The sequence below is a fragment of the Schistocerca piceifrons genome, chromosome 3 (genome assembly GCF_021461385.2).
Source record: "Schistocerca piceifrons isolate TAMUIC-IGC-003096 chromosome 3, iqSchPice1.1, whole genome shotgun sequence".
Taxonomy (NCBI): domain Eukaryota; kingdom Metazoa; phylum Arthropoda; class Insecta; order Orthoptera; family Acrididae; genus Schistocerca; species Schistocerca piceifrons.
The window spans coordinates 142,505,193-142,533,108 of NC_060140.1; the positions used below are offsets into that span (position 1 = coordinate 142,505,193).

Consider the following 27,916-nt stretch of genomic DNA (forward strand, 5'->3'; position numbering starts at 1 on the left):
ACAATGTTACATTTTCAAACCTCAACAGAAAGTTGCTCAGATTTCAAATACTAAATGTATATTGCCGATATTCTGGCTTTCATTTGAGTTTGTCAAATTTCACCACATAAAAAGAGGAAAACGTTTCTTGCTGCACTAAATGTTAAAGGAAGTTTTTTTCTGGGTGACGCGTTATGTTCTTGAGCTCTGTCACCTTACTCCTCCCAGCTCCTTGCTTCAGTCTGTTTTAAAAATTTATCATTTTCATAAAAACATGTTAGCAAACTGTGACAGATACGTGGTGAAAAAAGGAATCGGCAGGAAATTTTGCATAACAGTTCCTGTTTCCGTGATATTTCATGGAAGAGAGTAGTGGGACTCTTGGACTAAGGGTTCTGCACAAGCTTAATTATGTATACAGACAGTTCATCCATCACAGGAATCTATCTGGACGTTTGTTTTCCAATTATCGACAGTACTACTGGAAAGATATTGGTGCCGGGAACTGCAAGAGTTTCGAGAATGTTTTAATTTTAAGTCTGAAGTCGTATGACAAATGAAAAACAAATTTTCGTTTGATATAATTACAGATTAATACTTTACGGATTTTTTTCCTGTGCTTGTACTGTTAAACCTTGCTTCTTGCCAAATTTCATGATAGTAGGTCAACGAAAATTACTCTATAGCTTTTGACGATTGAGTTTGCGAGCGTCAAAATATGTGACATGAATGGTCGTACCTTTTAACTGAATTGACGTAGAAGCTTATATTTATTACAATACTAAGAGACTGTAAGCCTTCTTATGCAATATATATTTCAACGTGATATATCTACCTATTCCTGAAAAAAAAGGGTCTTAACAGACGGACGGACAGGCAGACAGTAGGACAATAAAGGACAACTTCAAAAAAAATCACAAGGTCCACATTGTTTCCTTTATTTGTACTGTGAAACCTTGCTTCTTTCCATATTTCATGATTCTAGCCCAAAGGGAACGACCCTATAGGTTTTGATCAGTGAATCTGTGAGCATAAAAATATGTGACATAAACACCATATCTTTTGACTGCAATGTCTTCTAGAAGCTCTAATTTTCCACACCGTCAAGGGACCGTAGACAGTATGTGACATAAATTTTAAAATGATACTTATACCCATTCCTGAGGGAGATTTTTAAGAGTCGGACAGACAATGTGACCCTATCAGGTAGGGAACCTTAAAAACGGCAAAAAAATGCAACGAAAGCAATTGAGGTAGTCATTGCCTCTTAATACTGAAAGCTACATAAGAGTAACCGAAACTAAGGACGTTGACGTTTTTGATAATTCGTTAAGAAATATTTCGGATTTAGTAATTACTGCAGGATCTACACAATTTTTGTTTCAAGTCTTACTGTTGCTCTATGGTTGATATGTTAGAGAGTGAAGATTAGTTCAAATGGTTCAAATGGCTCTGAGCACTATGGGACTTAATATCTGAGGTCATCAGTCCCCTAGAACTTAGAACTACTTAAACCTGCCTAACCTAAGGACATCACACACATCCATGCCCGAGGCAGGATTCGAGCCTGCGACCGTAGCGGTCGCGCGGTTCAAGACTGTAGCACCTAGAACCGCTCGGCCTCACCGAGTGAAGATCAGTGACTGTATGTTCACCCAAGAACAGCATATAACTAATCTTTTAACAGAAGACGACATTTGCGATGAGTCAGGAAAGTTTGTCAAACAGGAGTTGTACACTACCATTCTTTCTTGAGCAACATCATGGTGCGTCTATTTCAGCGCACGCTTTGCTCATTTTCTGCGTAACGAAATACGCGTTGCGGTAATAACAGTTTTTTAATGCTTCCTCTGTCTGACACGATATTTTCTACTTTGTGGAGACGCTGTAATTAAACCCTCTCGCAAGATAGCGCATATAAATTTACATTTTAATGCACAAGCAAAGGTACGACGCCCGGCCGAAAGCGCCTGAGATCGAATAGAATTTTTCGTCCTTCCTGCAGCACTCATAGTTGTTACTGGGCTGTTAAGGGTGTACGCTGTTGAATTAATTTACCCTCTATGCTCCATGTTAGATAAATTACTTGGCGAGTAGAATATTCTCGAAAGCTGGCCTGAAGAGAGTACCTTGGAGACTGAGATGTAGCACTCGTAAAATAGGATCTCGCCGAGTGCGTAGCACAATGAATATCTGCTATCTGAGAAATATTTTCTGAGAGTCATCTTTGAAGGCAGGTTCTCGGAAGTATAATAAGTAGCTGTTCACCTGAAGCGTGTGGCAGCACTGTATACTGGATCATTAAATCCGCCAAGAATCGCGGAAGATTTCACTCTACTATACAAAATAAAAAATTATCAGAAACTGTTATTTTATCATTGTGCCTCCATGACGATCTTGGAGGGGTTTCCCCTTCATCCTTACTTGCTTTACTTACGTTACTTTAATGTATTTTGTATTACGCGATCAGTCCAAGAGGACCGCACGCAGCTACAAATATCCGGTGAAACTGGGTTCTGTGTACCCGGTTTCTGTTCCCAGTCGGTTCCTAGGTCGATCTGCAGCAAGTCATCATGGATTACATCTCTCCACCTTCCCTTTTCTTTGCTTAGTGACCTTCTTCAGCAGTGGAGGAACCTCCTTGGATTTCAAAAGATATCAATATCTACCTATTCGATTGACATTCCCTGCCCATACAAGACGACTGGTTCTTATCAGTCCTACAATGTTTTGTCTGTAGTAGATCTCATCCAGCTCACAATTACACCATATTCTCCATTCTCCAGTGACATCACCTGGTATCCGACCAGAGATCTTCCTTAAGACATTCCACTCGAAAACTAGAAGGTTATTTAAGCTTTTTTTTCCGGACGCTCCTTTTTTCGCATGTAGCTCCATGGATTGAATCAGTGTTTCATACAACTGCAGTTTGAAATTCTTTGCAAGTCTGCGCGATTGGGGAAGCTGAATTAGACGGGATTTGCTGTTTGGATCCTCGGTTTCATTTCTGCCTCACACAAAGCTTCATCTGTAAAGGTCACGCCTATACATTTAGATTTACAAAGAGAAATGGTTCTCATGGATGTGGAATGAATACAAAAAAGTCTTAAACATATTCCATTTTGAAAGGTAATATATGGCTTGTCACAAAATAAGAAAATGTTCAACACGCTGATGTACATACACTGAAGAGCCATAGAAACTGGTACACCAGCCTAATATCTCGTAGGCCTCGCAACAGGCACACACAAGTACCGTAACACTCGCATAGACTCGACTAACGTCTGAAGCTGGAGGCAACTGATACCGTGAATCCTGCAGGGCTGTCCATAAATCCGTACGATTACCAGGGGGCGGAGGGGGTGGGGTGGGGGGGGGGGGGGAGAGATCTCACCTGAACAGCACTTTGCTAGCCATCCCAGATATGCTCAATAATGTTAATGTCTGGGGCGTCGGGTGGCCAGCAGAAGTGTTTAAACTCAGTAGAGCATTCCTGGAGCCATTTCGTAGCAATTATGGACATGTAGGGTATCAATTGTCCTGCTGGGATTGTCCAGGTCCGTCGGAATACACAATGGGTATGACTGGATGCAGGTGATCAGACGTACGTGTCACCTATCACGGTCGTTTCTAGACGAATCAGGAATCATATATCACTCCACGTACACAAGGTCCACACCGTTACAGAGCCTCCACCAGCTTGAACAGTCCCCTGCTGACATGCGGGGTTCATGGATTCATGAGGTTGTCTCCATGCCCGTACACGTCCGTCCGCTCAATACTATTTGGAACGAGACTCGTCCAACCGGGCAACATGTTTCCAGTCATCAACAGTCCAATGTCGGACTTGACGGGCCCAGGCGAGGCGTAAAGCTTTGTGTCGCGCAATCATCAAGGGTACACGAGTGAGTTTTCGGCTCCGAAAGCTCATATCGATTATGTTTCTCTGAATGGTTCGCACGCTGACACTTGCTGATGGCCCAGCACTGACATCTGCACCAATTTACGGAAGGGTTGCACTTCTGTCACGCTGAACGATTCGCTTCAGTCTTCGTTGGTCCCTCTCTTGCAGAATCTTTTCCGGCCGTAGCGATGTCGGAGACTTGATGTTTTACCGGATTCCTTATATTCACGGCACGCTCGTGAAATGGTCGTATGGGAAAATTCCCACTTCATCGCTACCTCGGAGATGTTGTGCCCATCGCTCTTGCACCGACTATAACACCACGTTCAAACTCATATCTTGAGAACCTGCCATTGCAGCAGCGGTAACCGATCTAAAAAGTGCGCCAGACACTAGTTGCCTTATAGGCGTTGCCGTCCGCAGCGCCATATTCTGCCTGTTTACATATCTCTGTATTTGAATACCCATGTCCATACGAATTTCTTTGGCGCTTCAGTGTATTTTTGAAACAAACTGAAATATGTCTGGAATCGAGGAGCTGGGAGCCCGGTAAGGTGACAAAGCACAAGAACACAAAATGTCACCTAGAAAAGACTTTCAACTATATATACGTTAAACTGAGGGAGAAATTTCTACAAATGTACGTTTGTAACACAGGATTGTATGGTAATGAAACATGGACTGAGGGGAAACCGCGACAGAAGACAGTCGAAGCATTTGAGATGTGGTGCTACAGACGAATGTCGAAAATTAGGTGGACTGTTAAGGTAAGGAATGAGTAAGTTCTGCGAATAATTGGAGAGGAAAGGAATATGTGGAAAATACTAAGAAGGAGAAGGGTCAGTATGATAGGACACCCGTTAAGACATGACTTCCGTGGTACTAGAGGGAGCTGTAGAGGGAAGAACCTGTAGAGAAGCCAGAGATCGGAATATATCGAGCAAACAATTGAGGACGTAGGTTGCAAGTGCTACTCTGAGATGAAGAGATTGGCTCAGGAGACGAATTCGTGAAGGGCCGCATCAAACCAGTCAGAAGACAGCATATTCAAAAAAAAAATTGCTATTATGCAGTGTACGCTGTCTATGTCTCTAATACAATAAATATGTATTTCCGACTATTGGTTCCCTATCTCAGCATAATCTATTGTGGACCCACTATTGCCTGCTATCTCTACATAATCTGTTGTTGACCCACTATTGCCTGATTCAGTTTGATCCAAAAGGTTTGAGACATCCTTTACAAGGCTTGTGAATGGCGTCACATGTTGAGTAATCACTATGATGGTGTTGTGCTCTTGTTTGGCATAGCATTATCAGCGGCTGACGGAGTTCGACGGGACATTTTTGTGGGTCTCCATTTAGCCGTTTGATCCAACGTACAATATCCACATTTCTATGGCATTTGGATGTGATTGTGATCATATGTTGGACTCCATGCGAAAGTGAGGGTAGGTATACCATCATCGACATTCCATTCGACAACGTCAAGGGAGAAACACTGTAACATGCACCAAGCACATCGTAAAAGCAACGCTAGAACACTCTGCACTTCGTCAAGGATCAGGTAATAATTCAGGGAAATGTGGAAGGAGCGAATGCTAGTTACAGACCACATCGGCTAAGCTACACTTGCAATGTAAAAAGTTCTATCACTGCAACTTAAATGATCGGGCTATTGGAAAACAGTCCTGTTCGGTTGGAAGAATAATGCAGCGAATGTCAAATCTCCAGCGTCCACCAGGACGTTGAACCTACAAGGAAGGCAAAAATATAATTCATACGATTGAGAACTACCAGAAGAAATACGACATCATTGTAATAATTCTCCTAGCGAAAGCAAGGAAAGGATCCGAAATGAAAAGAAAGACTTAAAACTTATTCAAAAGTTTCAAACATTCCTCAGACCTGTAAAACGTTGCATCAAAACCGAATACAAATCGCTTCATAATGAAAAAGAATCGCCATATATCAATAGCGGAAGAAACCTACGGAAAGTGTTCATCTATACTCTGCAACTGATTATACGCTGTGTGGTGGAAGGTTGTTGGAGTATCGCTATTATTTTCACCTTCTCTGATTACACTAATGGATTCGGCGCAGGAAGAACGGCAGGGGTTATTGGCTTTAGTGTTACCCCTAGACTCTATTTTCCCCATTATGGCGATTTCTGAGATGTACAGTATCTAATCAAAAGTATCCGGACATCTATTAGTGGACATTCATATTTCGCCTTTACAACGGCTGAACTCTGCTGGGGCCACTTTGAATGAAGTATCTCGTTTTCTTTGGAGGAATGGCAGTTGTTTTTCCCTCAAGTTCCATAAGTAGAGAAAGTAGTGTGTTGGACGTTAGTGTCTGTAGCCAAGCAGACAGTCTAATTCATCCTGAAGTTGATCCATTACGTTCAGTACTAAACTCTGGACACGGTTCAGGGATGATAGTGCCCAGATACCATTCAATGAGGTATCTCATGGTCTGTGGAGGAATGGCTGCCCATTTTTCCTCCAGAGTCGAAACCAGAAAAGGTAGTGATGTTGGATGTTGGGGTCCGTAGCAAAGTAGACATTCTAATTCATCCAAAAGCTGATCTCTTACATTCAGAACGGAACTCTGGACACGGCAGTTCGTTTCATGGATGACATTACTCAGAAACCATTTTGATTCTGTTTTACGACACGGAGAATTGTCACACTGATACATACAACCACAATGAAGTAAAATGTTTTCATATCCTTCCACACTTTGCGTTCCCTTAAGCAAAGTAAGACGGCCAAACCCAAATCACCAATGACACCACCCTCTCTGTACTTCACTGCTAGTACTACACGTGATGATAGGCAGCGTTTCCAGGAATCCGCCAGAGCCATATCATTCCATAGGATTTCCACAGAGTATAGCGTGATTCATTAGTCCATATTAGTTGTTTACAGTCATTGACTGTCGAGTGGTGTTGTTCTTTTCATCACCCCAATTGCCGCTTAGCACTGAATGCAAAAACTTTGACTCATTAGGGGCTGCTGGAGCACTGCACACCATTCTTTTTAACTCCCTCATCGTATTAGACGGACTGCTGGGAGCAGTGTCGAATTCACGAATGATATCTTCGACTGTGGATTGTCACTAGAATCAGCACCACGTGGAGCGATATCTGCTACCCTCAATTTATGTAGATATTGAAGAGAATATTTTAGAACAAAAACGCATTAGGACAATTCAGACGTTGGTGACCATTCTCAATACATAAGAAGCAAGTTCTACTTCTTACCACTATAAGTAACATGGACCCGATAACCATATATCTGAAGACGTAACGGGATGTTCTGTTTATTGTACATCTCGACGAAATATATACCACTATTGCACTGAAGACGCTGTTGACTCGACCAATGGTCCCAGAGAATGCCCTTAAGATCTGAGAATTTAAGCAATACATCCTTAAGATACTGATTATCTACTTTTGGCGGCGTTGAAAATTCACTCATTGGTATATTCATCATCAGATGCTAGCAACGAGTACAACACTAACTGACGCATCTATGACGGAAAGAAAACTGACTAACTTGTTTGCCGGCCGAAGTGGCCGTGCGGTTGAAGGCGCTGCAGTCTGGAACCGCAAGACCGCTACGGTCGCAGGTTTGAATCCTGCCTCGGGCATGGATGTTAGTGATGTCCTTAGGTTTGTTAGGTTTAACTAGTTCTAAGTTCTAGGGGACTAATGACCTCAGCAGTTGAGTCCCATAGTGCTCAGAGCCATTTGAACCATTTTGAACTAACTTGTTTGAGTAACAACCTGTCTACTTGGAGTGGGTTCGCGATTTCTGCAACGAAAACATAAAGCTCAGTGTCAAAAAATGCTTTGTGAACCTGATATGAAGTAACACCAAACACTTCTACTAATCAGTCATTAATTTTGAGGCAACTTGAATGCACATAACGGGTGACTTGTCAAAATCAAAACAAACCGTGCCTTTACGTCGGATCACCTTGGACGACCTGTTGTCGACGAACGCGTGGGAACCGCTGTCAGAAACGCACTTAAATCAACACAAAAGACTACAACGACGAATAAGCCCTCACGAAATTCACAAAACGCCATATGAAGAACGAACTGTTATTACTCGAAACGCTAAGGCGGAGCGCAAGAGCAAACACGTCCAGCATGTTCGTTGCTCCATGTGGAAGTTCCCCTCGACCACGGTGACGGCACGTAGTCTAGGGTGGGGGGTGGGGGGGGGGCGCAAAGCTTAAGTCACCATCCCTCTTTCCGGGGCCCATGAGAAATTGAGAAATATAGGCCCTGAAACTAAGTTGTGACGTCACACTAGTCGGCTTGTCTGCCACCTTTATAAACACACGGCTCCGTGTAGGGCCCACGGAAAATCAACATGTAATTGAAAAGGTATCCACTAAAGGTTTTAACTTCGGTGTGTCCTGTCGAGAGCTTGCTCAGTCAAGAATTACGTCACGTGCTGAGGAGTACGAGTCACGTCCTTCTTTCTCACGGGCTTCGCCCTCTTCGCCAGTGCCTTAACGGTGAAGGGGGGCCCGGGCGGTTACCCATTCAAGTTCCAGCCACACCCGACTATTCTTAACTTCATTGATCTGACAGCACCGCTGTATCCAACGAGGCAAGTAATGGTAATTTACAGAATCTTTTTTAGTGTCAACGGGTATTTGAAATGAAAACGCTATGTCTCTCGTGCAGCATGATAATAATGGGAACTGAGGACAGTAGAGTGAAACAGAAAGGAATTTTGAACTGGACTCATTAATATAATTATGCACCACAAATGCAGTGGAACTGATGTGTGATATTGTTACTGGACCTATTACTGATTAATATTCCCAAAGATTTGCATGACAATTTTTATGTGTACTGAGACAAGAGGGAGGTTTTATGAGACACGGAAATTAGATATACTAGTAGTAGTAGTACCGGGATAGTGATTATAGTATTTTTTCATCAGTGGATCACTTTTACAAGGATGCTGTACAGGTCGTAATAGTAGTAGTAGTAGTAGTAGTGGGATAGTGATTATAGTAGTTTTATTCACCAGTGGATCATTTTTACAGCGATGTTATGCACATCATTGTGTTACACTTTCAGATCAAGAGAAAAAAACGTAATTAATGTGAACATGCGTTTACATACTTATGATTACAGCTCGCTGAGAATGGGACAGAGCTATGGCGTGACAGTGGGAAACATCCCAGCACTTGACTGACTGTAATTTTGTGATACCGTGGAAAACCTAAATCAGGTTAGCCGGATGGAGACTGGAGCATCTGTCCTTCTGAATATAAGGCATGTATGGTTAAACTACTATACTCCTAATGTACAATTGTGTGTATTAAACCGACGACCCCCTTAGCCCTTAGTGTTTCACAACCCCAAAACAGGCCACAGCAGTCCACCAACCCCACCGCCGCCCCACACCGAACCCAGGGTTATTGTACGGTTCGGCCCCCAGTGACATCTCCAGTAAGTCTCATACCAGTGTAGCCCCAGCGTAGCCCCAAATGTTTGCGTGGTAGAGTTATTATGGTGTACGCATATGTGGAAACGGTATTTGCGCAGCAATCGCCAACACAGTGTAACTGATGCAGAATAAGGGGAACCAGCTCGCATTCGCCGAGAAAGATGGAAGACGGCCTAAAAAACCATCCACAGGCTCGCCGGCACACCGGACCTAGACACCAATCCGCCGGGCGGAATCGTGCTGGGGACTGGCACGCATTCCCGCTTGGGAAGCAGTACGTTAGACAGCGTGGATAGCCGGGTGGGTTAGTGTACAGTACTCAATACTGTCTTGCTAAGAAGTCATTGAATAACGTAAAATGCTAGTGCTACACTGTTCATTCATTTCTCATTGCTAATCACCCCACGTACTACACACGCTCTGAAGGCATTGTTTCATACAGTAACATTAAATAGACTATCAGCTGAGGTCAGGACCGTATCGCCAGTATTTGGTTTCCATTTAGTGTATTCGACTTCTCTTTGTTTGTCTAAAAAATTAAGTCGGCATTCCTGCAGAATGAATGACATGTTGTGCTCAAAAAGAGGATACAGTCTCAGTGTTGGAAGTAAGGTTATCCAGAAAAGAAAAAGTAGCAATACAGAAGATAGTGCCAGTTACCACAATATGTGTCGTTACTGGAAACACTTTTTTTGAGCAGGAATGTTCGTAGCAGTTGGTGTTTAACATCATGTAGTTCTTTAAAGAATACCGAATAGTACTATCAACAGCCGCTATGAAAGCCTTTAATTATTGTTATTAGTTTCGATTACTCGCAAATCACCATCTGCCATCTAAGACACAGAAACGAAGAGAGAGTGTAAAGCATGAAAGACAAATGCTGTACAACTTTACGACATCCAATAATAAACGTAAGGTTTTCATTCGTAGTGTTTATGTAACTGTAAACATGAGGTTTAAAACAGTCTCAGAAGATCAAATGTCGTCAACAATGAAACATACTGCCCAACACCATTAACGGTCCCTTTTTTTGAAACCCCATCATTTTCTTCCATCGCGTCGCAGAAGCTGGTTCGAAGCTGGCTACAACCCTCCTCTGTGAATGTGCTAAGAATGGCTTCTGTGACGTCATCCTCGAGCTTGACGACATTTCAACCAGTAAGATGCCGACAATGTGTTTTTTTTAATTGTTTTTTTTTACCTTGGTATACAGAGTAGAACCATCAGGGATCCTTCAAAACTATTCGACGAAATTTGGACTTCATTCAAAGCAGGAAATGGTGTTTATCAAAGGGGAGAGGCAGAGCTCAGGAATTTATGTAGTGTGTAATGCGTGTTAAAGATGTCACACGGACACCAAATTTCACCACAATTCTACCCAACAGCACCGTGAACGTGTCACGTCTCACACCTTCTCTTGATGCCTGTGTGACTGAGGTCAGAACTGCGACGCCCAGCGTTGAAATCACGTGTTTTTCTTACAGGTTGCCTGGGAATGCATTTCGAACACGCCGCTGCTCAGAATTTGGTAGGAAAGACCTCAAGACGTATAACGAACACACCCCTTCACCTGGGGCGTTCATTTTCACACATTTCGCACTCGGAAACAACAGTTTTCTGTGCGATGAGCAACAAAACGGCACTCCTGAAAACCTTTCAAACTGCCGGCATCCATCCAGATGATTCAGAACTTTTCTAAGGAGGTCTTAGGGATACAACCTCAGTGAACGTCCTCTCATCCTTTAGCAACTTAGAATGACCAGGGTTTCTGCTCTGGTATACAGAGTGGAATCATTAGGGATCCTTCAAAACTATTTGACGATATCCGAAAGTTATTCGAAGCGGAAAGTCGTGTTTATGCTTCTCCTCCCTCCTTTTTTGCACTATTATGCATGTGAATGTAAAAGGCCAAAGCGTCTCTCCTCTAATAGGCCCCAGTTCGGCAACGTACTCGGTGGTACTGATGCACTGTTGTTGGGCATTTAAAAATGTACCTGAGCGAAGTCAAACCCTCCACTGGTTCCTAAACGCCGGAGTGATAGGCAACCCTTTTAACGCCCCTCACATTTCGTGTACAGCCAACAGCGTAGTTGCACCGAGTTCCTTTGCTTTGACGCATGTTCAAATCATTTTTAAAGCAAAGAAAGGTACACATTTTGATTTTTATGATTTATTTTATGAATTCACTGTATTTTCACCACCTGTGGCAGTAATGACAGCCTGGCATCAGGGAATACAGCTGTGGTTCAAGGAATTGACAAAGGATTGGAGAATGTAGTTCTAGATGTATTGTAATGCATCAGCTAGTTGCTCAACTGTTCCTACCCTGGGATGTATGCACGTTACCCTTAACACACAAAATCCCAAACATTTTCAATTAGATTTCAGTCACAGATATTGGCAAGCCCTTCCACCAGGAGTTTGTCCACTGCATTGAGATGATCTCAGATTATCCAGGCAATGTTAGGCCGAGCGTACCCTGTGAAAATCAGCCTCTGGAACGACGAATGGCTATACTACAATAGTGCTGGGCATTCAATTCTAGATGTGGCATGATGACTACGAACATTTTCTTATTTCGTATACTACGTTCTCAAACCAAGACAGAGCCACCCCCCAACACAGTCTGCTGAGAAATGACGTCCGGATGATTCCTCGCCTTCACCTTAGGATACCAAGAACAGGTCCTGCTGTTACGTCCCTCCCTGGAGAAGCGTGACTCACCTGTGAAGAGCACCAAAGTTTCTCTTTTCCACCAACCTCAATTTCGGAAGATATTCACGCTATAAGGTTTTTTAATTTTTTGTTTTAATTTGAGCTTGCAGCCGATCGTCATCAATTACACAACACGATGTTTCGACTGGGCACCTGCCAGTCATCCCCAGGTGAGCTTTCGAAGACTGAAGAAAGTGTCCTCCACAGAGCACATTGTATTCCACACGTGTACAAAAAAAAAAAAAAAAAAAAAAAAAATGTTGGCACACTGACCACGCTGCATGGTCGCAGTGCCGTAGGAAATGCAACTGCGAAACACCGCTGTTCTCTGCGTTGCCGCCAGCTGCAGCCACCGGCCCATTCTGAGATCTTCGGTTTGAGAAAATCGGAGGAGGAGGAGGAGATTAGCGGTTCACGTCCCGGCGTCAGTGAGGTCACTAGAGGTGGACCACAAGCACGGATTGGGGAAGGATGGAGAAGAAAAGCGGCCGTGCCCTTTCGAAGCAACCATCCCAGCATTTGCCTTAAGGGAATTAGCAAAATCACGGAAAAACCTCTCAGGATGCCCAGAAGCGAGATTGAACTGTCGTCCACCCGAATTTGTGTCCAGCGTGCTAACCACTGCGCTATCCCGCAAGTGGTGAGATGATAGGATTCCATGCATTATCCAGCTAGTAGCTACTGTCACGGTTCCCTATATTTTCCCCATGCGTATTTCTGTACAACTTTTAATAATGGAATCCCAAATAGCCAAAAATGTTTTCTTATACTCCATCGAACGTGGTGGACATGCAATGTTCGCCAGTAACAGACTTGCTTTATTGCTGAAGACGAGTGCAGCATTGATGTTCAGGGAGCATTCTTCCACGGTGCGCGTAGTCCGGTCTATAGAAGCCATACCACCCTGTCCTTTCACTATAACAAACTGTCCTTCACTGACAGAGACAGGGAGGCAGCCTTAGATGCTGGGCGGAAAACATCTTTCACTTGAAAATTGCGGATAATTCTAAACTAAGGAAAGCTAGGGATTTTTTTGCTCTTTGCATAATCGATTTCCTGGTTCTTGGGTTTAACTGATAGTGGCCTGTTATCTGCCAGGCAGTTTATCCATTTTTCCTTGAACGCTCTCGATACGTGGTGAGCTCTTTAGGCAAAATATCTGCGTCTGAGACTGTGTGGACTTAGTGCGCAAGTATTTTAGTGGTTCAAATGGCTCTGAACACTATGGGACTTAGCTGCTGAGGTCATCAGTCCCCTAGAACTTAAAACTGCTTATACCTAACTAACCTAAGGACATCACACATATCCATGACCGAGGCAGGATTCGAACCTGCGACCGTAGCGGTCGCGCGGTTCCAGACTGTAGCGCCTAGAACACCTCGGCCACCCCGGCAGACACAAGTATTTTAAGCATATTAATAGTTTGCGAAGGGCGATGAAAACTAGATGATCGTAAATACAGGCCAGGGTGTGGGGGGCTTACAAGTAACTGAATGCAACAGAAAGGCAGAAGATAATCAAATAAAATGGTTCAAATGGCTCTCAGCACTATGGGACTTAACAGCTGAGGTCATCAGTCCCCTAGAACCTAGAACTACTTAAACCTATCTAACCTAAGGACATCACACACACCCATGCCCGAGGCAGGATTCGAAACTGCGACCACAGCAGTCACGCGGTTCCGGACTGAAGCGCCTAGAACCGCACGGCCACCGCGGCCGGCTAGAAGATAATCTTTCTCCATTAATAATGTTCCGGGTTGTTATGCCGTGGTCGAATGGATTTCACCTTAAAACCAAAACCCGACGTTTCGTCCCCATCTGTGGACATTTTCAAGGGGGGACAGTACCTTGTTTTTTTGAATGTCCGGTTCACACCCTGGCTCGCTACTGACGACAAAAAATAAAAACAAATCCGCTTCCGCGCAATGGCGTGACGTCACATATTTTGAATACGCGGGCGCAATTGGCCTCTAGTACTATGGAAGCCAGGCCCTGACGTCTTAACATATGCTCTACCATCCAGTCTCTTCTTCTAGTCAGTGCTATCCAAGTAGTCCTATCCTCGCCGATTCTCTAGAGAACCTCCTCTGCACAATATTGCGATGTCATCGCACGAGACACGCCATTGGAGTGAGTTGTTTGCCTTTCGGAGTAACCTCTGTATTTATAATTATCAACTGGCGAGGATGGCTGGTTCAAATGGCTCTGAGCACTATGGGACTTAACATCTGAGGTCATCAGTCCCCTAGAACTTAGAACTACTTAAACCTAACTAACCTAAGGACATCACACACATCCATGCCCGAGGCAGGATTCGAACCTGCGACCAGAGCGGTCACGCGGTTCCAGACTGAAGCGCCTAGACCGCACGGCCACACCGGCCGGCAACTGGCGAGGACAGAGCGAGTCCGCTGACGTCAGAAAGTAAGTGCATTCTTTCCCGAGTGTGGCTAATTTTGAGAATGCGACAGCGGGTAGCCGGCCGCGGTGGTCTCGCGGTTCTAGGCGCGCAGTCCGGAACCGTGCGACTGCTACGGTCGCAGGTTCGAATCCTGCCTCGGGCATGGATGTGTGTGGTGTCCTTAGGTTAGTTAGGTTTAAGTAGTTCTAAGTTCTAGGGGCCTGATGACCACAGCAGTTGAGTCCCATAGTGCTCAGAGCCATTTGAACCATTTTTTGACAGCGGGTAGCCGTGCACCGGACATACACATCTCGCATGCGTACAATCAGCCACGTCGCCCTCTGAAGACAGGTCAAGGCGAGCGGAAACTGTGAGGACCACGTTTTCACTCACTGCTAACTACCAGAACGAATTTAGCATGCATTTTAGAATTAAGAGAATTGAAAGGAAATCCTCTACAATCGTCACCCACACCGCACAGATAATACCGCGCTTTCGCGTATACAGGGTGGTCATAATGAAACTTTCAAAACGCTGTAGAAATAACACCACTGGTCAGAATGATGTCAAATTGCAACGGAATATTATCGGAGAAGGGGGAAAACGTATGGAAGAAGGAAAAGAAATGGTGAAAATTGATCAATAGATGGCGCTGTATGTGTCAGAATACGTAAATGAAAATACTTGTCATGCGCACGACCCATTGAAATTGGTATAAATACGCCGGTTACACGGCTTTTCCTTGTATCGCTTCTGTGACGCTCGCTATGACTGTCTCAATGCATGATCGCACTCTGCTTGTAAAGCTGTATTACAAGAATGATGACTGTGCACACGTCGTTCTGCGGAAGTTCCGGACACTCAAGGGTTTGAAAAAAGGTGTTGGTTCGATGACTGCCGTGGGTCTGGAGAAAATTATTCGGAAATTCGAAAAGACGGGTTCTTTTGGTATGCAAACTGGTAGAGGGAGGAAACGATTTGCTTCGACGTCAGTGGAAGCAGTGGCCACAGCAGTGCAGGAGAAGACGGGTGGTGGTGTGCAAACATGTAGTGCACGGAGAACTGACCGAACATTGGAAATATCCGTGAGCACAGTGCGTAAAATCCCACGAAACATCCTTCTTTGTTATCCATTCAAAACTACTCATGTGCGCGAGTTGCTTCCTGTTGACCTGCCAGCAAGAGAGACCTCTGCTTTAGAATTCCTTGCTCTCATGGAAGTGGATAATCGTTGGTCGTGCAAGTTTTGTATATAGACGAAGCTCACTTCCATCTGACAGAATCGTCAATACACAGAATTGTCGAATATGGGCAACGGAAAATCCACATGCAAATCAACCAGTACGACTTCATCCTGAGAAGGTCACTGTGTGGTGCGGGTTTACGGCATCATTTATCACCGGGCCATATTTTTATGAAGAGAGAGGTACTTCCGATCCTGTTACCTGTACCGTGACTGGTAAGCGCTATGAGTGTGTTTTGTGCAAGCATGTCATTCCAGCTCTCCAATAGCGTGGATGTATGAATGGGATCATTTTTATGAAAGATGGCGCATCTCCACACATTGCAAATCCAGTTAATCAGCTGCTGAAGGGCCATTTCGGAAATTCTAGAATTATCAGCCGCCTTTTCTCTACAGCCTGGCCATCCCGATCACCTGATCTTAATCCGTGTGACTTCTGGCTGTAGATCTGTCTGAAAGATGTGATCAGTGTTCCGACTGCAAACTTAGCTGCACTGAAGGCACGCATTGCGCAACTCACTCTGAACGTGACCCCGGAAACCCTTCGATCAGTTGTGGAATATGCTGTTTTTCGATTTCAACTTGTTGCAGGAAACGAGGGACAGCATATTGAACATGTTTTGGGCCAGTCACACGGAAATTGATTTTGACTGATGCCTTTTATGCGGTTTTTGTCCTCAAGACAATTAAAACCCTGTGTGATTTACGCCTTTTATGCGGTTTTTGGCTGCAGGACAATTAAAAACTGATTTTTCCCATCCGATGAGATATGACCTTGCCGTGGTGGATGGGCTTACGTAACTAACAGTATCACACCTGTATACCCATGCACACTGAGTAGTACAGCTTGTTTAACGTCAAACGTACACGTTAGGCATTCTTGTATGATTCTTTTGTCATTTGTAGTCGACCAACATTAAATTATGATGCTTACAGCGCCCTCTATTGCTACCTTTTGTAAAAAATTAATTTTTCTTCTGGCATACGTTTTCGACCTTCTTCGATAATATTCCATTGCAAGTTGACGTCATTCTGACCAGTGGTGTTATTTCTACAGCGGTTTGGAAGTTTAATTATGATCACCCTGTACATAGGAATTTATTGATTAATTAGACCTATCTTATCGATGGATTAAGTGCGGTGAGTAGAAAGGAGGAAGAAAAACAAACCTGTCACGTTTCAGTAGGTTCAAGTACGATGCTTCCAAGGCAACTCGTTAGGGATCCCCGTCTCACGGGTTCCACTTGCCAGAGGAAAAAGTAGGGTTGTTTGGGCTAGCGCCATAGCACTTCAGCCAGCTCACCTGCGGTGTAGAATTTTGCCTCGGCAGGTGGTCCCCGGCAGCCGCGGCGGTCCACCACACTGACCTGCACCAGGTACTGCACGGGCTTGTGGAGGTCTCCCTCCAGGCGGCGCTCCAGCCGCAGGGCGCCGCCACCAGCACCACTCCAGTTGCCCACGTCCAGGAGCACCTCTGGCCCGAACTCGAACCAGTTGGGTAGAGGGCTCACTATCTCCGTACCCAGCCTGCGACACCATCACACCGCTACTATAATCTCACGTCTAGTCGCAAATATACAGAGACATGTAAAGGTACTGATTGCTCAAACAACGAATATGAAATACAAGCATCGCTGCGAGAAGACGCAATCACAAAGTCGAGGCAAGAAATAAAGTATTGGGTAAAGTGATTGCAAGTGGGGAGTTAGATCAAAGATGCCAAGAATCACAGTCGAGGCTGTGTCTGTTCTAGGGCAGAATATGCCTGCCCAGTGTGGTCTAGATCTGTACATGCTACGAAGATCAACGTAAGCTAAAGCTATACATACTGATTAGTAACCAGTTGCATGAAACCCACAGCGCTCTACACTGAGGTGCCAAAAGTGGTACCTCCTAACATCGTGTCAGACCTCGTTTTTCCTAGCGTAACGCAGCAACTCGACGTGGCAAGGACTCAACGAGTCATTGGAAGTCACCTGCAGAATTATTGAGCCATGCAGCCTCCGTAATCGTCCACAATTGTGAAAGTCTTACCGAACAGGATGTTGTGCACGAACTGACGCGTCGATTATGTTCCATAAATACTCGACGAGATTCATGTCGGGCGATCTGGCTGGCCACGTAATTCACTCGATTTGTCTAGAATGTTATTCAAAGCAATCGTGAGTCAGTGTGCCCGGTGACATGACTCGTTGTTTCGGCATATGAAAGTCTGCAGATGTTCCCCAATTAGGGGCACATACCCATTTCTATTCAACGATCGGTTCAGTTTGACCAGAAGACCCAGTCTATTTCACGTAAACACAGCCCACGTCATTACGGAGCTACCACTAGTTTATGCAGTGCCTTTTTGACAAACTGGGTCCATGCTTTCGTGAGTTCTGCACCACAGCTGAAATCGAGGCTCATCAGACCAGGTCATGTTTTTCCAGTTGTCTAGTGTCCAACCGATATGGTCACCAGCGTAGAATATATGCTGCACGCGATGTCGTTCTGTTAGTAAATCCACTCGCGACGGTCGCCTACTGTCATTGCTCTTTAACGCCAAATGTAGTCGCACTTCCCTGACGAATACGTTCGTCGTACGTCCCACATTGATTTCTGCGACTATTTCAAGTAGTGTTGCTTCTGTGTTAGCACTGACAACTCTACGCAAACACCGCTGCTCTTGTTCGTCAAATGATGGCTGTCGGCCACTGCATTGACTGTGGTGAGAGGTAATGCCTGAGATGTGGTATTCTCGGTACGCTCCTGACACTGTGGACCTTGGAATATAGAATTCCCTGACACTGTGGACCTCGAAATACAGAATTCCCTAACGATTTCTGAAATGGAATGTCCAATTACATACTCCGCAATCCATCATACGGTGGGTGGCGGAGGGTACCTCGTACCACTAGCATCTTCTCTCCCTGTTCCACTCCCAAACAGAACGAAGGAAAAATGACTGCCTATATGCCTCTGTAGAAGCCCTAATCTCTCTTATCTTATCTTTGTGATCTTTCCACAAATTACAAGTTGGCAGCAGTAAAATTGTACTGCAGTCAGCCTCAAATGCTGGTTCTCTAAATTTCGTCAGTATCGATTCACGAGAAGAACGCCTCCTTTCCTCCAGAGACTCCCACCCGAGATCCTGAAGCATTTCCGTAACACTCGCGTGATGAACAAACCTACCAGTAACAAATCTAGCAGCCCGCCTCTGAATTGCTTCTATGTCCTCCCTCAATCCGACCTGATAGCGATCCCAAACGCTCGAGCAGTACTCAAGAATAGGTCGTATTAGTGTTTTATAAGCAGTCTCCTTTACAGATGAACCACATCTTCCCAAAATTCTACCAATGAACCGAAGACGACTATCCGCCTTCCCCACAACTGCCATTACATGCTTGTCTCACTTCATATCGCTCTGCAATGTTACGCCCAAATATTTAATCGACGTGACTGTGTCAAGCACTACACTACTAATGGAGTATTCAAACATTACGGGATTATTTTTCCTATTCATCTGCATTAATTTACATTTATCTTTATTTAGAGTTAGCTGCCATTCTTTACCCCAATCACAAATCCTGTCCAAGTCATCTTGTATCCTCCTACAGTCACCCAACTACGATACCTTCCCGTACACCACAGCATCATCAGCAAACAGCCGCACATTGCTATCATCCTATCCAAAAGATCATTTATGTAGATAGAAAACAACAGCGGACCTACCACACTTCCCTGGGGCACTCCACATGATACGCTCACCTCCGATGAACACTCACCATCGAGGACAACGTACTGGGTTCTATTACTTAAGAAGTCTTCGAGCCACTCACATATCTGGCACCAACTACCATTCCGCGTTCAAAGTCTGTTCCAAATACCATTCCACGTTCAAAGTCTGTTAACACCCGTTGCGCGGCTATAATTAGGACGGACACGTTTCCATACGAATCACATGTATACAAGCGACAGCTTTGCCAATGTACTGCCTTTATATGCCTTGTGTACGCGATACTACCTCCATCTGTATATGTGGTTATCGCTGTCCCACGACTTTTGTCACCTCAGTGACAAAGCGGACCTATTTACGGAGCCCAGCCCCCGAATAACCGGTCGTGAAAGCACTGACGGCCTCAAGTATGCTTTCGACGAACGTCATTCCTGCTTCCTGTGTGACTGCTATAATTAAATCCTGCAAGATATTTGTTGAACAGTGAACTCACCAAGTCTCGAGATGACTGCCCTCCAATACAAGACATGCCTAGCAGCGAGAACTTCAGACAGAAATTGGGATTTGTATGAACCTCATCAGGCGAACCTGATAAATTGGGCCCTCACAGATGAATATGACGACAGATGTGATTCTCGCAAATACCGTGATATGAAATACACTGCTGGCCACCGTAGATGCAACACCAAGAAAGACAAGAGGTAGCATAACAAAATTTGTTTTGTAGATAACATGTTGGCCAAGTATCAAATGATTACGTTTACAGACGTCTGTGACATGTGGTTCCTGCCAGAATCAGTAGCCAGAGTAGCCGCCACACGTCTCGGCATCGAGTCAAAGAGACGTTGGATGTGTTCCTGGGGTACAGCAGCCCAAGCAGCTTCCACACATTGCCAAAGATCATCTGGTGTGGCAGCTGGGGATGTAATCTGGGTCACTCGTTGAGCAACCATGGACCACATGTTTTCTATCGGCGAAAGATCCGGAGAGCGAGCCGGCCAGGGAAGCACTTCAATCTGGTTATTGACGAAGAACCTTTGGACAATGCGTGCCACGTGTGGTCGCGCATTATCCTGTTGAAATATGGCTGTGGCCGAGCCCTGAAGGTAAGGAAGGACAACTGGCTCCAGCAGCTCGGATATGTAGCGCCGGCTATTTAAAGTACCGGCAACGCGTACTAGAGGCGTGCGAGAGTAATATCCAATACCGACCCGTACCATAATACCCGGTGCAAGAACAGTGTGGCGGTGCATAATGCAGCTGTCCAGCATCCTCTCTCCACGGTGTCTCCACACTCGAATCCGACCGTCGTGGTGCTGCAGACAGAAGCGTGTCTCGTCAGTAAAGACAACGTCATTCCATTCTGCCGTCCACATCCGTCTGTCATCACACCATTGGCGACGGAGACGTCTGTGGTTCTGCGTCAATGGTAGACGAAGCAATGGACGTCTTGCGGACATACCACTCTGCTGTAAACGGCGTCGAATGGTACGCGCAGACACTGGATGATGCGTTACAGACGCAATGTGCTGTGTTATGGTTCGGGATGTCACTGAGCGATCCGTCACAGCCATGCGCACAATTTGCCTATCACCACGTGCAGTGGTGCACCGAGGTGAATGCGATCGACCACGTCGGTCCGTCGTACCCTGCTGCATCCAACGGTCACATATCCGCATTACAGTTGTTTGGTTTCGTCCAACACGACTAGCGATTTCTCTGTATGATAATCCACAATCTCGGTAAGCCACTATCCTTCAAAAATGGTTCAAATGGCTCTGAGCACTATGGGACTCAACTGCTGAGGTCATTAGTCCCCTAGAACTTAGAATTAGTTAAACCTAACTAACCTAAGGACATCACAAACATCCATGCCCGAGGCAGGATTCGAACCTGCGACCGTAGCGGTCTTGCGGTTCCAGACTGCAGCGCCTTTAACCGCACGGCCACTTCGGCTGGCCACTATCCTTCCTCTGTCGAACTCGGATACTTGATCAAACGATGTTCGCTGTTGTCTACGAGGCATAACTGATCGTCTTGTGAAACAACCACAAGGTAAACACACGTGCCGAACGTACACTCGTCGAAATCGCCAAGCCTTAAATGGCGCTATGAGGTGGCGCCGCAGGCGCGCGTGATGTGCGTCTGCGCTGAAATTCTAATCAGTTGCATATCTCATCGCTGCAAACCCTTGGTGGCAAATTTCACTTGATTCGGATGCTTCCTTCAGGGTGTTGCATTTACGGTGGCCAGCAGTGTATCTCCTGACCGGTCCCAACGGTCCCAGTAACTATATGCTCGATGTTATGTGAATTCATGTTGCAGAGCGAAGAAAGGAATGGGAAGGGAAGGAACTACTGATAACAGCTGGATCGGAACTTTTATGCGGAATCAGCGGAGGCGAGTGGAAATCTGTGTCAGGCCGGGACTCGAACCCAGGATCTCTTGCTTACTAGGTAGTTGCTTTAACTATGCTCCAACCGGACAGTGTTTACAGCAAATACGCTGGACTATTTCGGCATGCTCCCCGATCGACTCGTATTACCTCCGAGTGTGCATACAGTGTGTTTGTGAACGGACGGTGCATTTACGGGGAAAATTTGTTCACTGCGTAATAGAACTCTCCGGATTTTGATAATCAAGCGCAGTGTGTTCCTCACTAATAATAAATAACCTTCGACGGGTTTTGGCGGATCACCTGAGAAATGTTCCGGAAAATCTATTCCCCGTTAATCATAATTATTGACGGGTAAAATTAAATCCGAGACTTGCGTTGAAAATAACACAGTTGGCTGAGGCTGCGTACGTTTAGCGCCACTTTATGTGGCACGAGCGGTTAGTGTCTAGATGAGCACCGTTACGAGCTGTTGCGATCTTGTTAGCAGCAAAGCAAAAACGTATTACATTCAATGAATACAAGTCACTTCATCCTAAACGAATAGTTCATTTCACACACTGGCATGCTGTTAATGGGTACTCAAGTGAATGGAGTAGTCACTGGCTCTAATGTCTGGGACACTAGCCAAAGCGTATTATCCGGTGCTACTATATGATGAGGTTATCGTACCGCTACCGTTATTAAAGCCTTTACAGAGCGCCCGCAGAGGGGGGAGGTGGTGCTGGTCTATTAGCGCATTCCTGGAACACAGATAACGCTGCTTTGAGGTATGTAATCGTGTGCCGGGATAATGGGAACTTTGATAATTGAAGTAACGGTGCTCGAAGTGGCCTATAATTTTTTTGTGTCCGTTAGGTAAAAAGCACGAAATTTTTCTGCGGGTAGCATCGGACTTCACACTTACTCAAAAAAGTGTGAAACGCAGCATTAATGGACGATTCGCTTCTAAGTAGGTGACTTCAAAAAATGTAACGTAGACAATACTACGTGCGGACAGCAGAGATTCTCACAGCTCACACTAGTTTAAGACTGGTACCCCCAGTATCAATAAGTTTCGCTTGTTTATTAAGTAAATGTAAAGTTCCTTGTAAAAGGCATCACTTTCTGTCATATTCGCTGTCTCTTATCTAGCGTTTAATCTAGCAGACGCGCTGTCGTACCGGTCAATGTTCGAAATCACGCAATTTTGATACGGGCGACTGAGGAAACCACTTAAGACATACAGCTACTCAGGATCGAAGTGATAAGGCGTCAGGATGTGACGTAAAGAGCATCAATGAACCCACCCTTTTCCTCAGGAAGTTGATTCCCACACATTTCGCGGTTGAAAATGACAGTTGGCAGTGCGATGACCAACAGGAAGACGTTCCTGACGACTTTTGACACTTTTGATACCTCCTGGGTGATTCAACAGTTGGCGCGCGAGTTAGCCATGCTGTCTAAGGCGCCTTGCCACGGTTCGCGCGGCTCTCCCCGTCGGAGGTTCGAGTCCTCTCTCAGGCATGCGTGTGAGTCTGTGTGTCTTCTCCTTAGCGTAAGTTACTTTAAATTACATTAAATAGTACGTAACCCTAGGGATCGATGACCTCAGCAGTTTGGTCGCATACTCCTTACCACAAATTTCCAAATTTGCAGTTCAACCCTTCTGAACGGACATCACGGAGCTGCAACGCCATTGAATGTGATATCACCCTTTTGATGTGTTGTGCGACAGTAATTTTTGCTCTGGCGTACAGCGTGGAACAACTAGCGACCGTCTGAAACCATGGGACGAAATCTGAACGTGATCCAAAGCAGCAAAGGATCCTTACACTTTTTCAGGGCTCCTATTTCATGCCCTCCTCTGGCCAGGTCAGCGAGTGGTGCAACATTGATACAAGCGTTAATAAAACAGCAAATGGCCCCTTTAAGATGCAAATTTTTGGCAACATCCCCGGCTCCCCGCCAGCGGAATCCGCGCACGTATATCGAGCATTTTAAAAATGTACTTTTTCCGAGAAACCATGCGTAATACTGCTAGACTCCTGCTGACAGTCAATTGGCTTTGGAGTTTCCTACCTGCAGGCGCCACCGTCTGTTTCGCATGTTTACTCTGTAAAGGCACACTTTTAAAATTCTCAGTGATTGCAGGCAAGAGCCACCAAGGTTATTACTGTACTGGGAGGTCCTAAATGGACCTTTGCAATTTTATTCACAAATATGTCAATGTGGCATGCTTCTGTGATCACGCCATACAAGGTGTGAAACAGGAACAATAAAGAAGAGTTGTACTTTCTGCTGCTTCGGTTCACTTTCAAATTTCGTTGAATTGTTTTCAACGGCCCCTAGTGGTTCTACCTTGTAGACCAGAGCAAAAATTATGGTTGTTCTGCTTTCTAAATGGGTCAGATGACTTTCAATGGGGTTGCAGCCCCGTGATGTCCGTCGAGAGGGGATGAATCGCCGAGGAGGTGTCAGCAATGTCAAAGGTTGCCACGAACGTCGCCCTTTTGCTCATCGCACTGCGAACTGTCGTTTCCGACTGCGAAATGAGTGGGAAAGAGATGGTTTCATTGACGACCCTTATACCACACCCTGAGGCCTTTTCATTTCGATTCTGAGCGGTGGTGTGTCTGAAATATTTGTGTCGGCCACACATAAGAAAACCGCATAATCCAACCCTGGGTGTCGCGGTTCGGACCTCCGTCGCAGAGGTGACAAGAGAAGGGATGAAATGTTAAGAGAAGCTCTAATGTCCTTTCTATAGGTTCACACGTTCACGGTGGCATTGGGTAGAATTGTGGTGAAATTTGGTGCTAATGTGATATCATTAACATACTTTACAAGCGACATGAACATCTGTGTCGCCATCTTGCTGTTAGAAACGTCTTCGAGCCAGAGGGTGACGTCGCAAAGCGCCATGCTTTTGCACCATTACAGAGGAAGTTTATAGGCACCTTTGAGCTAAATTTAAAATTCGTGCTTTGGAATGGGTGCCAATTTCTAGGTTTCGGAAACGTTGTATTTCAATTATGTCGAGCAGTGTAGTGTAATGCCTCTATATTGCTGTTGGCGCTACGATTCTTCTTAAGTTCACACGTCCCTGAAATTATACTAGAATAAATACTTCAGATGGATGATACAAATTTTGATCATTTGCATTAAACATCAGAGTGTCTTCATCCCCGGAGTGTTCCAGAGGGATCCTATATTCTGACGTTCATTCATTTTACTCAGTAACATATCGGCTCTTCGGTATTGTTACTGTCGCAGCGCACACATTGTAAGGCAACGGGGGATAATATGACCATACAATAGTTTTGCTGGCAATGGAAATATCAGCTATGGAAAAAATGGATGGGGTATGAAAAGCACAAAGACTAGTCAATATATTTATAGGCTCATCTTTCCCTGATAAAGAGAAGGCAGCATTCGGCAGTTTCAGATGGTTTAAATTACTTGGTTACATAATTGCATATAATTACTGTACATGACTTTGCATTTAAGTAAATAATGTAGGGTGTGCTTGTAATCAGTCCTTGGATCACTGAAATAGAAGTCATGTGGAAACGAGCTCTTCCAAGCAGTTCGTAATTTAAATTTAAACCACAGCAGCAGCAATATGTTGGGTCGGTGTACTTCAGTCAAAACGTTTCATAGGTTCATAGTTTGATAAGGTTGTTTAGAACAACTGCAAAGTAAGTAATTATTTTATTATGAAGACACCATTCAGTTTAGATCTTTGTAGTGCCAAAGCATGGAGTTATTCCTAATTATGTAAATCTGATAGCAAGTCATAAATTAGTTCTGATTTTAATTTTCAGTGCTTCAGAATAAAATTATGTATTAAATGCAGAGTGAAAATTGTATAATGCAAAATGGATATGAAAGTACTTGTTTTGTATTTTGATGAGCGTTCATAGTTCCGTTGCATAGTGTTTTGTTTCTTTTTTTTTAATTGCAACGAATTATAAAATTATGTAGTGATGAATGTGTGTAAAATTATATAACGTATTTAGATTTAAGTATTTAAATCTTATAAAAATTGTAAACGAATTGTGGCCATGTTTAGGAATTATTTTGATTGATGTAGTACCACGTGACCTGACTCAGGACTGGGGATTTGAGCGGAAAAATGGGTCTTTTGTCCGTTGTCCGTTGTGGTGGTAAGTTCGGAGCGGCAAAGTGCCGCAAGTGTAAGCATAGACGCCAGTGTATGAGAATAAACCGTGAAGGAACAACGCGAAAGTGTGTAGGTGCGAGACAATAAACCATGTCTACGAATTGCACCGATTATTATTTACCCAGATCGGATTTAATTGTGAAGTTAAAAATGCATGTCCACAAAGTCAGAAGTGTTTCTTTAAATAAATAAGTTTCAATCTGAACTTGTATAGTGTACCTCATTTTCGCAAGGTTGTGGTATAGACAACTGTGTATTCAGTTCAATGCTACGACACAGTATTAGGGGCGCAAATGCGGCCGTTCACTACCAAGCCCCTCAGCAGATGAGCCACGAGTAAAGTAGGTAGTGAACGAGTCCGAATACAGTTGCAACGTTTACTTCATTATCCAATCAAAAGTATACGGACACAACTACGTAATTCGAAACTGGACAGTAGACGTCACGATACACGGGCCACTTGTATAAAAGGAGGAGTCAGGTCGGTCAAGAGGGCTCCCTGACTTCGAACGTGAACAAGTCATTGGACAGCACTTGAGAGAGAAATCTGTCAGGGACATTTCAGCCCTTCTGTAGCTGCCCGCATCGATTGTTCGTGACATGATTGTGAAGTGTGTAACATTTCTGGCTTTACGTTGATAAGGGGCTGTACTTAATTTCATGGGTATCCATAGTATCTGGATGTCATGAACGCGTGAGCACCTTTTAACTGTTTGAAACTATAAGCGTGCAGTGTCATCAGAGATACTGTGTCGCCTGGAGGCTGGCTTGGACCATCTCTGCTTTACTAAGATCCGCGGGAGATGTTAGACACTGTCAGTCGTGAGATGAGGAGACGCAGCAGTAGGAAGTGGGGTGTCACGAGTAGTGTAGTACGGCATAGGCAGGTTGCAGTTGTATTATGAGAAAGTGGAACATGTTGATTTATTGATCAATTAATTGAAATTAGGAAAGTGATTACAGAATTTTGAGAAGAATATACACTCCTGGAAATTGAAATAAGAACACCGTGAATTCATTGTCCCAGGAAGGGGAAACTTTATTGACACATTCCTGGGGTCAGATACATCACATGATCACACTGACAGAACCACAGGCACATAGACACAGGCAACAGAGCATGCACAATGTCGGCACTAGTACAGTGTATATCCACCTTTCGCAGCAATGCAGGCTACTATTCTCCCATGGAGACGATCGTAGAGATGCTGGATGTAGTCCTGTGGAACGGCTTGCCATGCCATTTCCACCTGGCGCCTCAGTTGGACCAGCGTTCGTGCTGGACGTGCAGACCGCGTGAGACGGCGCTTCATCCAGTCCCAAACATGCTCAATGGGGGACAGATCCGGAGATCTTGCTGGCCAGGGTAGTTGACTTACACCTTCTAGAGCACGTTGGGTGGCACGGGATACATGCGGACGTGCATTGTCCTGTTGGAACAGCAAGTTCCCTTGCCGGTCTAGGAATGGTAGAACGATGGGTTCGATGACGGTTTGGATGTACCGTGCACTATTCAGTGTCCCCTCGACGATCACCAGTGGTGAACGGCCAGTGTAGGAGATCGCTCCCCACACCATGATGCCGGGTGTTGGCCCTGTGTGCCTCGGTCGTATGCAGTCCTGATTGTGGCGCTCACCTGCACGGCGCCAAACACGCATACGACCATCATTGGCACCAAGGTAGAAGCGACTCTCATCGCTGAAGACGACACGTCTCCATTCGTCCCTCCATTCATGCCTGTCGCGACACCACTGGAGGCGGGCTGCACGATGTTGGGGCGTGAGCGGAAGACGGCCTAACGGTGTGCGGGACCGTAGCCCAGCTTCATGGAGACGGTTGCGAATGGTCCTCGCCGATACCCCAGGAGCAACAGTGTCCCTAATTTGCTGGGAAGTGGCGGTGCGGTCCCCTA

General features: G+C 45.0%; 1 protein-coding gene across 5 annotated transcripts in view; it reads right to left on the reverse strand.

Annotated features, from left to right (window-relative positions):
* LOC124788181 overlaps window positions 1–27,916 on the reverse strand; it is an 816,659-nt gene that overhangs the window by 105,751 nt on the left and 682,992 nt on the right. For all 5 annotated transcript variants that reach the window (XM_047255338.1, XM_047255341.1, XM_047255337.1 and 2 more), the window contains exon 7: window positions 17,030–17,253. In XM_047255338.1, the coding sequence (XP_047111294.1) occupies window positions 17,030–17,253 (224 nt within the window). The remainder of the gene's footprint in view (window positions 1–17,029; window positions 17,254–27,916) is intronic.